A 14,521-nucleotide genomic window follows, 5' to 3' on the forward strand; every position below is an offset into this window, starting at 1 on the left:
TAAAGGGGACTATAAAGAGACCTGTAAGGTGATAAAGTTTCTACATTCCACTTGAAGTGATAAAATATAGATTTTTGAGTAGATTGTGAAAAAAATTATTTGCATTGTAAACCCTAGAGCAGTCACTAAAAATAAGCTACCAAGAGATAGTAAGAAACCCAGTAGATAGATAAAATGGAATAATTCAAAATAAGGCAGGAAAGGGAAACAGGAATGAGAAACAGAAGGAACAAATCATAATAAAATGACAGTCCTGAACCCAGACCCACCAATAATTACATGAAGTGTAAATAGTCTGAACGCACCAACTTCAGGACAGAAATTTTCAGGTGACGTGAAAATCTCAAGGTCCAACTATGTGCTGTCTGTCAAGAACTCACTTCAAAAGCAAAAGGATGGAAAAATATTGTGTGCAAACATGAATCAAAAGAAAACTTGAGTAGCTATATTAATACCAGGCAAAGTAGACTTCAGAGCAAAGGAAATTTCCAGGAATTAAGGGGGATGTCACCTGTGATAAAAGAGTCAATTCACCACAAAGACATATAATCCCAAAAGTGTATGTATCTAACACAGAGGTTCAAAATGCAAAGAGCTAATAGAATGGAAAGAAGAAATAGACAAATTCACAGTTGCATTTGGAGATTTCAGCACTCCTCTTAGATTAAACTATAAGCACACTGATAGAAAATCGCCAGTATATAGAACTGAGCAATATTATGAAGCATCTGGATCTAAATGACCTTCATAGAACAGTCCACCCAACAATGGCAGGATATATTCTCTTCAAGTGCACATGGAACATTTACCAAGAAAGACCATAGCCTGGATCAGAAAACAAATTTTAGTAATTTTAAAAGAATTTAAATTACACGAGGTATTTTCTGTGGTCACAATGGAATTAAACTAGAAGCCAATAACAAAGATAGCATAAAAAGCTATAAACACTTAAACATTAATGCATTTCTAAATAATCCATAAGTCAGAGAGGAAGCCTTAAGAAAATATAAAAGATACTTTGAACTGAACAAAAGTGAAAATACGACATATCAAAATTTGTAGGTTGCAGCTCAAGTGTATTTACAGGGAATTTATAGCATTAAGTACTTATATAAGAACAGAAGAAGGTCTCAAATCAATAATCTGATCATCCACTTTTAGAAACTAGAAAAAGAAGCAGAAAATAAACCTAAGGCAAGTAAAAGAAAAATCAATAATAAATATAAGTGCGGAAACCAATATAACCGAAAACAGGAAAACAATAGAGGAAAAACTAGAGAAAGCCAGTGAATAAAAAACTGACTCTTTGACAAGCCTCTAACAAGTAAAGAGAGAACATAAATGACTAATAATAGGCCCGGAAGAAAGGATAACCACTACAGACCACACAGGTATGGGAAGGATGTTAGGGGAAATACTATAAATTTGAAAATTTAGATGAAATAAACCAGTTTGTCTTAAACAACAAACCATCAAAACTTACCCAGGATGAAGTCTATAACTTGAGTAGTCCTATAATTTTATAAATAATGAATTCATCATTAAATTTTTTTTGATAAATATCCCAGCCTGTGCACTATAATATATAATATAGAGGGCTTCCTGGTGGTTCAGACGGTAAGGAATCTACCTGAAACGTGGGAGACCTGGGTTCAATCCCTGGGTTGTGAAGATCTGGAAAAGGGCATGGCAACCCGCTCCAGTATTCTTGCTTGGAGAATTCCATGGACAGAGGAGCCTGGCAAGCCGTAGTCCATGGGGTCGAAAAGAGTTGGACACTACTGAGTGGCTTTCACTTTCATTCACTATAAATTGTACTGAACATTTAAAGGAAAAACAATACCAATTGTATAGATTCTCTTCTTGAAAATAAGATAGGTGAGAACAATTCCAAATTTATATAACAAGACCTTCATTATCCTGATATCAAAACCAGAAAAAGACAGTATATGAAAAGAAAATCATGAGTGCATATTCCTCATGAACTCAGATGCAAAATGCTCAACAAAATATTAGTAAATTGAATCCAACAGTGAAGTCGCTCAGTTGTGTCTGACTCTTTGCCACCCCATGGACTGTAGCCTACCAGGCTCCTCCATCCATGGGATTTTCCAGGCAAGAATACTGGAGTGGGTTGCCATTTCTTTCTCCAGGAGATCTTCCCGACACAGGGATTGAACCCAGGTCTCCCACATCATAGGCAGATGCTTTACCATCTGAGCCACCAGGGAAGTCCATCCAACAGTATAGAAGAATACACCATGACCAATAATACACCCTGGCTTATCCCAGGGATGCAAGGCTATTTCTATTGGAAAACGTAGTTCACTCTAACAGCCTAAAGAAGGAAAACCGTGTGAATAATAAGAACAGATGCAGGCAAAGCATTTGACAAAATTCAGCATCCATTTATGACAAAAACTGAGCAAACAGGAATAATGATGAACTTCCTCAGCTTGATCAAGAGTATCTACAAAAATTCTTTAGCTAGTATCATGCTTAATGGTGAAAAATTGAATGCTTTCCCTCTTACTTAAAGCGTCTGCCTGGAATGCAGGAGACCCGTGTTCAATCCCTGGGTCGGGAAGATCCCCTGGAGAAGGAAATGGCAACCCACTCCAGTACTCTTGCCTGGAGAATCCCATGGAGGGAGAAGCCTGGTGGGCTACAGTCCATGGGGTTGCAAAGAGTCGGACACGACTGAGCGAATTCACTTCACTTCACTTCCCTCTTACTTAGGTCAGGAACAAGTGAAGAATGCCCACTCATAGTATTCAGCATCTTATTTGACATTGTGTGGGAAGTTCTAGCCGGTACAATAGAGGGATAAAACAACAACAACAAAAAAAAACCATACAGATTGGAAAGGAAGGAACAAAAATCTTTTTATGTGCAAACAGTATGATTTTCTGTGTAGGAAATCTTGAAGGATTTATCAGAAACTCTCAGAATAAACAGTAGGTTTAGGGAGATTGTAGTATACAGCAGGAGGTCAAATGGAAAATCAGTCACATTTCTTTATACTAACAAAATATATACAATTTGGAAGCAAAATCTAAAAAGCAGTATTATTTACAAAGCACCCCCACCTCAATGAAATAAATCTAACAAAATATGTACAGGATCTGTGTGCCGAAACATTCCTTTTGCTGCCTGTCATTATTCTCATTGATTACTCTTAGGTGAATCAAAGAAGACCTAAATATAATGGAGGGTCTTCTTAATGGATTGGAAGACTCACATGATAAAGATACAAATTCTTCCCAAATTGATCTATAGGTCTAATAAAATTTCAATCAAAATCCTTACATGATTTTTTAATAGAGACAAGCTGATTCTAAGCTTTAATTAATTTTTGGCTGCACTGGGTCTTTGTTGCTGCACGCGGGCCTTCTCTAGTTGTGGTGAGCAGGAGCTACTTTATAGCTTCAGGGTGCAGGCTCAGCAGTTGTGGTGCGTGGACTTAGGTGCCCGTTGGCATGTGGGATCTTCCTGGACCAGGGATGATCGAACCCATGTCCTCCGCATCGTCAGGTGGATTCTTAACCACTGGACCACCAGGGAAGTCCCTGATTCACAACTTTATATAGAAAAGCAAAGGAATTAGAAGGGTCAAAACAATTTTGAAAAGAACAGTTAAGTTGGAGGATTCATGCTACACAATTTCAACACTTTCATTAAAGCTATGGTAATCAAAATAAAGTGCTGTTGGTAAAAGCATTGGCACATAGACTAATGGAACGGAATACAGAGTTCAGAAGTAAGTCACAGATTAGCAGTTTCCTATAACGTGTAATATACATGCACCATATGACCCAGCAATCCTACTCTCAGAGAAATGAAACATGGAGAAATGAACACTTATGTCCATGCAGAAATATGTACACCAGTGTTCCCAGCAGCTCTATTTATAACCACTGAAGCTGGAAACAGCCCATATGTTCTAAGTGGGTGAATGGATAAGTACGCTGAGGCACATGGTACGATAGAAGACTGCTTGGTAATGAAAAAGAATGGCTGTGCTTACACACTGCTGCACAGATGAGTCTCATTCTCCTACCAGGGAGTGAAAGAAGCCAGTCTCAAGGGTTCTGTAGCATGAGACCCCATTTGTGGGACCGAAGATAGGGGTGGAGGGCAGTTCAGTGATTGTTGGATGTGGGTATGCGCAGGATGGGAGAGCGTTTTAGGTGGTGAGGCTGCTCTGTACCTGGTGCTGGTGGTGGTTATGTGTGTTTAAACTCAAAATAGGAAAAGTCAGCATAACACAGGTTAAGTAAGAATGCATTCAACCTGGAGCAGTGTTGCTGATTTCCGCTTGACTGAGGGTAATCCACACGGATTGTTTTAAGACTGGGCGGATGTTCCTGGTTGGATTATTCTGACCACACAGTGCTGATGGAGGGAGCATAGCCATCACTTCTCTCGTTGTGGTCCATCATAGGTGAAGCAGGTGGAGTCAGGGACGGTCCAGTTCCAGTACTTGCTGAGCCCTGAAGAACACCCAGACATACCCACAGGGAGTGCAAGCGGCCCCAAGGCAGAGCGGCGGTCTTTTAGGAAGCCACCCACGTCCCCTTCAAGTAAGTGTGTGCTGAGAGCTGAGTCTTCACGCTCATGGCACAGCTCCATGTGTGCCCAGGTAAATGACGTTTATCAGATACTTGCTGTAAATTGCTTTAACTGGAATCAGTTGATTGAGTTTTTGCTGACTACAGAGGTATAGAATTGGACAGTGATAAAGCCTGGCCCAACACTTGGTGCTTTAGCCATGAGTTAGCTCCCCGACTGAAGGCTTTGAAAGGTCTGTTGGTGACACTTAAAGGGGCATCTCTTGTGGGTGTCCTGCAGACTCAGGGCTCAATCATCAAAGGCTGGCAGACAGCCACGGACTGCCAGCTTTATGGCTGTCGTTCAGTTGCTAAGTCATATCAGCCACTAAGACAGTACGCAGCTCCATGGACTATAGCACGCCAGACTCCTCTGTCCTTCACTGTCTTCCAGAGTTTGCTCAGATTCATGTCCATTGAGTTGGTGAGGCTATCTAACCATCTCATCCTCTGCCACCTCCTTTTCCTCCTGCCTTCAATCTTTCCCAGGATCAGGGTCTTTTCCAGTGAGTCAGCTCTTTACATCAGGTGGCCAAAGGATTGGAGCTTCAGCCTTAGCATCAGTCCTTCCAATGAATATTCAGGGTTGATTTCCTTTAGGATTGACTGGTTTGATCTCCTTGTAGTCCAAGGGACTCTCAAGGGTCTTCTCCAGCACCACAGTTTGAAAGCATCAATTCTTTGGTGCTCAGCCTTCTTTGTGGTACAGCTGTTGCATCTGTATATGACTACTGGAAAAACCATAGCTTTGACTAGATGGACCTTTGTCGTCAAAGTGATGTCTCCTTTTTAATATGGTGTCTAGGCTTCTCTGATGGCTCAGATGGTAAAGAATCTGCCTGCAATGTGGGAGACCCGGCTTCAATCCCTGGGTTGGGAAGATCCCCCTAGAGAAGGGAATGGCTACCCACTCCAGTATTCTTGCCTGGAGAATTCCATGGACAGAGGAGCTGGCAGGCTATAGTCCACAGGGTCGAAAAGAGTTGGACATGACTGAGCAACTAACACTTTCCCCTTCACTAGGTTTGTCATAGCTTTTCTGCCAGCTTTATGTTGCACTGTTCATGTAGCCTTGAGTTTGTTGTTTTTATTTTTTATTTTTTTTTAGTTAGGTTTTTTTTTTTAGTTTTTTTAAAAATTTATTTATTTTTTTAATTTTAAAATCTTTAATTCTTACATGCGTTCCCAAACATGAACCCCCCCTCCCATCTCCCTCCCCATAACATCTCTCTGGGTCATCCCCATGCACCAGCCCCAAGCATGCTGTATCCTGCGTCAGACATGACTGGCAATTTGATTCTTACATGATAGTATACATGTTACAATGCCATTCTCCCAAATCATCCCACCCTCTCCCTCTCCCTCTGAGTCCAAAAGTCTGTTATACACATCTGTGTCTTTTTTGCTGTCTTGCATACAGGGTTGTCATTGCCATCTTTCTAAATTCCATATATATGTGTTAGTATACTGTATTGGTGTTTTTCTTTCTGGCTTATTTCACTCTGTATAATCGGCTCCAGTTTCATCCATCTCATCAGAACTGATTCAAATGAATTCTTTTTGACGGCTGAGTAATACTCCATTGTGTATATGTACCACAGCTTTCTTATCCATTCATCTGCTGATGGACATCTAGGTTGTTTCCATGTCCTGGCTATTATAAACAGTGCTGCGATGAACATTGGGGTACATGTGTCTCTTTCAATTCTGGTTTCCTCAGTGTGTATGCCCCTTGTTGTTTTAAAAAGTGGTTTTTATTTCCTTGGTGTGCAATCTGGGAGTGGGGAGGCTACAACTTCAGAATGTGGCTTTAAACAAGGGATGGAGGGCCGTCGATGATGGAGGAAGTAATGCTCCTCCATGGATGGCAACATCCCTGTCCCCATGTGTGTGACTGCCACTGTCAGCTTCATGTTGGCTGCACCAGCTCCTTCTGCTGAGGCTGGTACCTTATGTTCAGGGCCTCTTAGTTTATCCCCAGGGACAGGAAGCCAGCATCCTGGTGGGGAATCCCACCTGTGGTGAGAAGAGAGGGAGGTTAGCATGAGGGTTGAAAGAGCACTGAGCTCTTGGCTTCTAAGGATCTCCCTGGCTGAAGGAACATTCTCAATCATGGGCAGCTAGGCTGTTAGAAAGTCAGAAAGGTAGGAGATGAGGAAATGTGGAAGCCCTAGAGGGGAGCTGCGTGTCCATCCGTCCTCCATCCAGATGGCTTTCCGCTGATGGATGCTGCTGGGTATCTAGGGAGGGCTGGCCAGTGTCTCTCGGGCAGCAGGTCCTGAATGCTGTGCAAAGGCGCCAGTGAGTCTGTTGTTTGGGAGTGACTTTTTATCAGTTGAGATTCTGGTTTTTCGCAACTGGTCTCATTGACTTTAACCTCACAGTAGGTGGCAGCAGCACAGTTGTGTCTCTGTCCTGGGACTCAGTGTGTTGGCCTTCATCTTCATGGTCCTCCAGGATTTTCTGAGACGTTTAAAAATACTCAGATACCAAAACTTGATAGTTTATTACTTCGGGACAAACTGTATTATTAAGCATTTTCCTTTTTCCTCAAAAAGGCAGTGCATTTGTTGTTTTTAATTGTTTTTTCTTTCCAGTTTTTTGTGCTTATCAGAATGTTCTCAGGTATAATTACATCTTATGTAAGTGATGGGCTTCCCAGGTGACTCAGTGGTAAATAATCTGCCTGCAGTGCCAGAAACCTGGATTCTATCCTTGGGTTAGGAAGATCCTCTGGAGAAGGGAATGACAACCCACTCCAGTATTCTTGCCTGGAGAATCCTATGGACAGAGGAGCCTGGTGGGCTATAGTCCGTGGAGTTGCAAAGAGTCCGACACGACTGAGCGACTAACACACACACACACACACACACACACACACACACACACATAAGTGGTACTGAAATGTATAGCACTGCTTGTACTTGAGAAGTTGCTGGAATATCTGCCAGAATCCCCTGGAATGGTGGGTGGCAGGCATGTGTTTTCTACCAGAGTTAGTTTAGAATGAGTTTACAGTTTTATTGGATAAAGTTAAATGCATTGAAAGTACAGAATACATAGTTAAAAAATACCAAAAGGTCAAACCCATTCCCTTCTTTAACTCTAGTATCTTCCTTTCTTTGACATATTCAGAATACATTTTAAAAATAAAACAAATGCCAACCTCTAAGAAATGTCAGTATGAAAGAAAGATAGTATCCTAAATTATAAAATATGTGCATTTCCTGATTTGATATAAACATGATTATTCTGGTTTTTAATTAAGCTATTCAAAAGGATAATGCGTGCTGTGCATGCTAAGTCGCTTCAGTTGTGTCCAACTTTTTGTGACCCTATGGACTATAGTCCACCAGGTTCCTCTGTCCATGGGATTCTCCAGGCAAGAATACTGGAGTGGGTTTCCATGCCCTCCTCCAGGGGACTTTCCTGACCTGAGGATCGAACACAAATCTGTTACATCTCCTGTTTTGGCAGGAAGGTTCTTTACCACTAACGCCACTTGGGAAGCCCAAAAGGACAGTAGTGAAATGTAATAAATGCAGTTCAAAGTGATAAATATAGTTTACTTTGGTCCTTAGAAATACCTGAAGAGATCATTTTCTTAGAGAAGAAACCTCTACAGCTATCGTTAACGGAAAAATAATAAGTACTTTTTCTGGAAAGGAATTTCCACGTGTTGAACTTTGGTGTAGTTATGACACTGGAAACAGGCAGCTTGTGTGAAGGCCTTCTAATTGAATTAACCGTCAGCCAGGACAGGATGACCCTGTTGCCTTCTCCAGCCTGACTGGCTGTCAGCATGGCCTGTGGGCTCTGTGTTTGCTTTCCCAGCTGCCCTGTCTGTTTTCATGCGGGGCTTGGAGGAGATTTATTTATTATTATTTAAAATATTTATTTTTATTTATTTATTTGGCAACACTGGGCCTTAGTTGCAGCATGCAGCATCTAGTTCCTTGACCAGGGATCGAACCTCGGCCCTTTCCTTGGGAGCATGGACTTCCAGAGAAGTCCCTTCAGTTCAGTTCAGTTCAGTCGCTCAGTCGTGTCCGACTCTGCGACCCCATGAATCGCAGCACGCCAGGCCTCCCTGTCCATCACCATCTCCCGGAGTTCACTCAGACTCGCGTCCATCGAGTCAGTGATGCCATCCAGCCATCTCATCCTCGGTCATCCCCTTCTTCTCCTGCCCCCAGTCCCTCCCAGCATCAAAGTCTTTTCCAATGAGTCAACTCTTCGCATGAGGTGGCCAAAGTACTGGAGTTTCAGCTTTAGCATCATTCCTTCCAAAGAAATCCCAGGGCTGATCTCCTTCAGAATGGACTGGTTGGATCTCCTTGCAGTCCATGGGACTCTCAAGAGTCTTCTCCAACACCACAGTTCAAAAGCATCAATTCTTTGGCGCTCAGCCTTCTTCACAGTCCAACTCTCCTAGTGTGCTGCTACCTTTGTTTCCCAAAATGGTCCTTTAACTAGTTTTGGGGGTGTTCATGGAACTTCTTGATCTCTGTTCTTTTCTTTTTAAATCAAAGTTGGGACAATTTTGATCATTCCTTCTTCGATTATTTTCTCTGTCTTCCTCTCTCTTCTCCCTTGAGGCTCCCGGTCATGGCTTTATCAGGTGGCAAAGCTGTGGGAAGTCCCACCCTGCTGAGCTTCTGCTCGGCTTTACCTGTGGTCTTTTCTCTCTGTGCTCCAGGCCTAGATACTTTGTATTGCTGCATCTTCAGGTTCACTCGTCTTTTCTTCTGCAGCATCTGATCAGCCACGAATCCCACCCAGTGCATTCTCCTCACAGATATCGTCGTTTTCATCTCCAGAAGTGAAATACAGGTATAACTACTGACAAACTTATGCTTTTTTGTTCCTCTCCTAAGGTAGCAGAGGTAGATGAACTTAGACCTGTGCAACAATTAAAATTAAAATTCCAGCATTTTATCATGTGAAATGACCCATATAGTAATTCTCATTTTAACTAGGTTTAGTTTCAAGGTACCAGAATCTGGATAGAACATTACAAAGTTTGTCACTACTTTAATATCCTTGTTTGCCAATTCTAAAATCTTGGTCAGTTGTGCGTTAGTTTTGATTGATTGATTTTTGTCCTGATTTGGGTTGTATCTTCCGGCTTCTCTATGGTCAATAACTTTTGATTGGATTCCAGATATTGTGAGTTTTCTCCTTGTGGTTGCTAAATATTTTTATAGTTGACAAATATATATATATATTTTTGCCACACCCCATGGCATGTGGGCTCTTAGTTCCCTCTGCAGTGGAAACTTGGAGTCTTAACCACTGGACATGCAGGGAAGTCCAGGTAGCTAGTAAACACTTCCGAACTTTGGAAATTATTTTGTCATTTAGGGTTGTCATTTAGGCCTTTAAGAGTTGTGAGATGGGACCCCATAGGCATTTAGTCTAGAGCTAATTACTCCTCACTAAGTGAGAAGACCTCCTTCAGTACTTTGCCTGATGTCCTTGAATTATGAAGTTCACCAGTCTGTGAGAATGGCTTCTTTCTGGCCCCATGTGAGCACAGGATACTGGTCCCTCTAATTTTGGGGGTGATTCTTTCCCCATCCTTAGGTAGTTTCACAGTCAGTGACCTGCTGAATCCTAGAAGGACCCTCTGTAAGAGGCGGGAGCTCCCTCTCTGCACCCCTCTCCTGTTTGTGCTCAGCCCTGCAAGCTTCAGTTTCTTTGGTCTCCTTGAACTCTTAGCCCGGCCTTCCGATCAGGGTCCACTGTGCTCTGCGTTCCCCTTTCCTGCACTGCAATCTGCAAAATCACTCAACATGTTTATTTTGGGACCATCGGAGGGCTTACTTCTTTGTTTCCAATTCCTTAGGACCGTTTCTTGCTTGAATTCCAATGTCATTAAAACCGTTGTCATGTGTATTTTGTTAGTTAAATAATTTTTGTTTCAGTCAGGGGAATGAATTTGGGCAGAAGTAAAGTTTTTGCCTGCTGTTGACAGTTTCCAGGCTGTTGAAATCCTCCACCCCAGGGGTGATAAGTCCAGCGGTTTTGAAGCTTTTCCTTGCTGCTTTGTGCTGCTTGTGATTCACTAATCATTGCTTCATGATTTTGAGTTTTGGCTCACACCCTCTCCCTAGAAAGCATCTCTGCTGTGCACTGCATTTATTTTCTCTTAAGATGTACTCTTTTCTTTTTAAATTAAAGAATTACATATTCAAGAATGTGTGCGTGTGTGTGTATGTATGCTTAGTCACTCAGTTGTGTCCAACTCTTTGCGACCCTGTGGACTGTAGCCCACCAGGCTCCTCTGTCCATGGCGATTCTCCAGGCAAGAATACTGGAGGGGGTAGCCTTTCCCTTCTCCAGGGGATCTTCCCAACCCAGGGATCGAACCCGGGTCTCTGCATTGCAGGCAGATTCTTTACCCCTGAGCCACCAGGGAAGTCCATTCAAGAATGGCCAAGGCAACTGTGAAGAAGAGAGGCTTCCCCTTTCTTCACTTGCAGACTTAGCGTAAAATTATAGTAACTAGAACAGTGTGACACTGCTACAGATACAGAGCAGTGGATAACGGGACAAGATAAAAAGTGTGATATATGACAAATTATAGATAAAGAGCATATTGCTTTCCTTTAATTATTATAACAAATTACTATAAGCTTGGTTGCTTAAAATAGCATGAACTTACTACCCCACATTTCTGAAGATCAGAAGTCCAGAGGTCTCATAGTCTGAAATCCAGGTCTTGGGGCTGTGTTCCTGCTGTACACTCTGGAGGAGAATCTGTCTCCCTGCCTTTTCCAGCTCCCAGGGACTAGCTGTACCTTTGGCCCCTGCTTCCATCTTCAGAGGCAGCAGAGTTACATTTAATTTAGTTTATTTATTTTTGGCCATGTGGCATGCTAGATCTAGTTGCCTGACCAGGGATCAAACTGGTGCCCCCTGCACTGGGAGCTCAAAGTCTTAGCCACTGGAATGCCAGGGAAGTCCCAGAGTTACGTTTTAAATCTCTCTTTGATTCTCCCTCCGGCTTCCCTTTCAGTCATCAGGACTGTCATAGTTGCATTGCCTACTGCACCCCCATCCCCTCCCCTACCATCCAGGGCAGTCTCTGCATCTCAAGGTCAGCTGATAAGCAACCTTAGTTTCATCTGCAACCTTGGTTCCCTTGGCAGTGTTAATACAACATAGTCATGGTTCTGGTAATTAGAATGTGGACACTTTGTGTTGGGGGCTTGCTATTATGCCGCCCACCATGGGAGTAAGCGCACACCAGTCAATTAACAGCATTGTACTGGCTGTCCTTGTGGAAAGTAGAAAATCAGATCCCAATTTCATATTGTATACAAATCATACCTCAGACTGCAAGTAGGTCAGACCCTGATGCTGGGAAAGATTGAAGGCAGGAGAAGAAGGGGGTGGCAGAGGATGAGATGTTTGGATAGCATCACCAGCTCAATGGACATGAATTTGAATAAACTCTGGGAGATGGTGAAAGACAGCGAAAGCTGCAATACTGCAGTCTCTGGGGTTGCAAAGAGTCAGACACGACTTGGCGACTGAACAACAAGAATAACAAACCATAAATTCTGGACGGGTTACAAGACCGAACTTTAGAAATTTTAATTAGAAGTTTAGAGAGAACAAAAATGATAAAAAGAGCTGTCCCAAATCAATAAGGAATAATAAAAGACAAGACAGAAAAATGGTCAAAGGATATGAAAAAGGAGTTCACAGAGGAGAAACCAGAATAACCAAAATGTATGAAAAAATGCTCAATTTCACTAGTAATCAGAGAAATGCAAATGAAAATGAGAACTCATTTCATTTCCCTTGTGTTGGAAAGAGCTGGCTGAATGACAGCATGAGGTTGAGAATTTGGGAAAAGAGGACCTTCCACCACACCGAGAAGGACCACTTTGAAGTATCTGGACCACTTTGAAGAGCAATTTTGTAGTGTTTAGTTAGTACCCTGGGTTGGGAAGATCCCCTGGAGGATAAAACGGCAACCCACTCCAGTATTTGCCTGGGAAATCCCATGGACAGAAACCTGGTGGGCTACAGTCCATGGGGTTGCAAAGAGCCGGACACACCTGAGTGACTGAGCACACACACGTGCACGCATACAGTTAGTGCCTGACAGCAGAGGACTGCCATTTCTAGGCGCCTGTTGCAGAGAGGAGCTAGTCCTGTGGCCCGGGGCCTGGATGAGGGTGCTCACAAAGGCCTCCATGTCTCATGGCTGCAGTGCAGGAACGACCCGCCTGTGCCCTGGTCAGGGGATGAAGGAGTGAGCTGGTCTCTTTGGACAGTGGGTGCTGCACAGCAGCCACGATACTGAGATAGGTCTCTGCATATTGTTATGTCTGAACCTTCACACCGGTGTTCTGAGTTCTGAAAGTGTGGTGGTTTCTGCAAGGAAGTGGACACATAGTGGCGTGCAAGTGGCTTTGAAGACAATTCAGACTTGCCAGCTGGATGATGCTAGGCCGGTGGCTTCATGTGTCTGTCCCTCAGTGTCCTGAGTTATAAAGTAGATGGATGAAAGGACTATTTCGATGAAAAAGAACACTTGAGGAGTCTTAGGAAGAAATTGGAGAATGTTTTTATGACCCTGGAGTTGGGAAGGCTTCCTTAAACGAGATAAAGTGTAAACCAAAAAGAGAAGATTGAGAAATGTGATTATGTTAACATATAAAGAAAATTTTCTAAGAGAGAAGATTCCATAAACAAAGTTAAAAAGCAGTTCCTCAGACTGAAAGATATTTGCAGTAAGTAAAACCATTAAAAATTAATTGAAGGAATGAGAAGATTAGAAAGAAGAACGATGATGGAAAGGTCAACAAGGAGGAGATAAACAACTGGAAAGAAAAATGGGAAGAGGCTGTCAGGAATTGTAGAGAGGGTCAGATGAGTGAAGATCAGTCAAGGTGCTTAGGACTGCCTGGAAACGGGGCACATGGTTCATACTGGCTGTCAGCCACACTGATCTTGTCATCCTCCCAGCTGGCAGCATCGGTGGGCAGTGGCCACATGTTCATAACCTCTCTCAACCACTGGCCCAAGTAAATACAGATCCCAAATCTCAGTGGAAACAAGGCAACCACCAGATCGGGAGCAAACACAACATTTGTGCAGACTTACTGTTGACTCCACACCGAAATCAGATTGATTATATTCTTTGCAGCCAAAGGTGGAGAAGCTCTATACAGTCAGCAAAAACAAGACCAGGAGCTGACTGTGGCTCAGATCATGAACTGCTTATTGCCAAATTCAGACTTAAATTGAAGAAAGTAGGGAAAACCACTAGACCATTTAGGTATGACCTAAATCAAATTCCTTATGATTATACAGTGGAAGTGAGAAATAGATTTAAGGGACTAGATCTGATAGAGTGCCTGATGAACTATGGACTGAGGTTTGTGACATTGTACAGGAGATAGGGATCAAGACCATCCCCATGGAAAAGAAATGGAAAAAGCAAAATGGCTGTCTAAGGAGGCCTTACAAATAGCTGTGAAAAGAAGAGAAGTGAAAAGCAAAGGAGAAAAGGAAAAATATAAACATCTGAATGCAGACTTCCAAAGAAGAGTAAGGAAAGATAAGAAAGCCTTCATCAGCGATCAATGCAAAGAAATAGAGGAAAACAACAGAATGGGAAAGACTAGAGATCTCTTCAAGAAAATTAGGGATACCAAGGGAACATTTCATGCAAAGATGGGCTCGATAAAGGACAGAAATGGTATGGACCTAACAGAAGCAGAAGATATTAAGGAGAGGTGGCAAGAATACACAGAAGAACTGTACAAAAAAGATCTTCATGACCCAGATAATCATGATGGTGTGATCACTCACCTAGAGCCAGACATCATGGAATGTGAAGTCAAGTGGGGCTTACAAAGCATCACTATGAACAAAGCTAGTGGAGGTGA

At 42.5% G+C, this 14,521-nt stretch overlaps 1 protein-coding gene across 3 annotated transcripts in view; it reads left to right on the forward strand.

Moving 5' to 3' along the window:
• NPHP4 (nephrocystin 4) overlaps nucleotides 1-14,521 on the forward strand; it is a 147,886-nt gene that overhangs the window by 65,208 nt on the left and 68,157 nt on the right. For all 3 annotated transcript variants that reach the window (XM_069544833.1, XM_069544835.1, XM_069544834.1), the window contains exon 12: nucleotides 4,445-4,583. In XM_069544833.1, the coding sequence (XP_069400934.1) occupies nucleotides 4,445-4,583 (139 nt within the window). The remainder of the gene's footprint in view (nucleotides 1-4,444; nucleotides 4,584-14,521) is intronic.

This window comes from Ovis canadensis, chromosome 12 (assembly GCF_042477335.2).
Source record: "Ovis canadensis isolate MfBH-ARS-UI-01 breed Bighorn chromosome 12, ARS-UI_OviCan_v2, whole genome shotgun sequence".
NCBI classification, from domain to species: domain Eukaryota; kingdom Metazoa; phylum Chordata; class Mammalia; order Artiodactyla; family Bovidae; genus Ovis; species Ovis canadensis.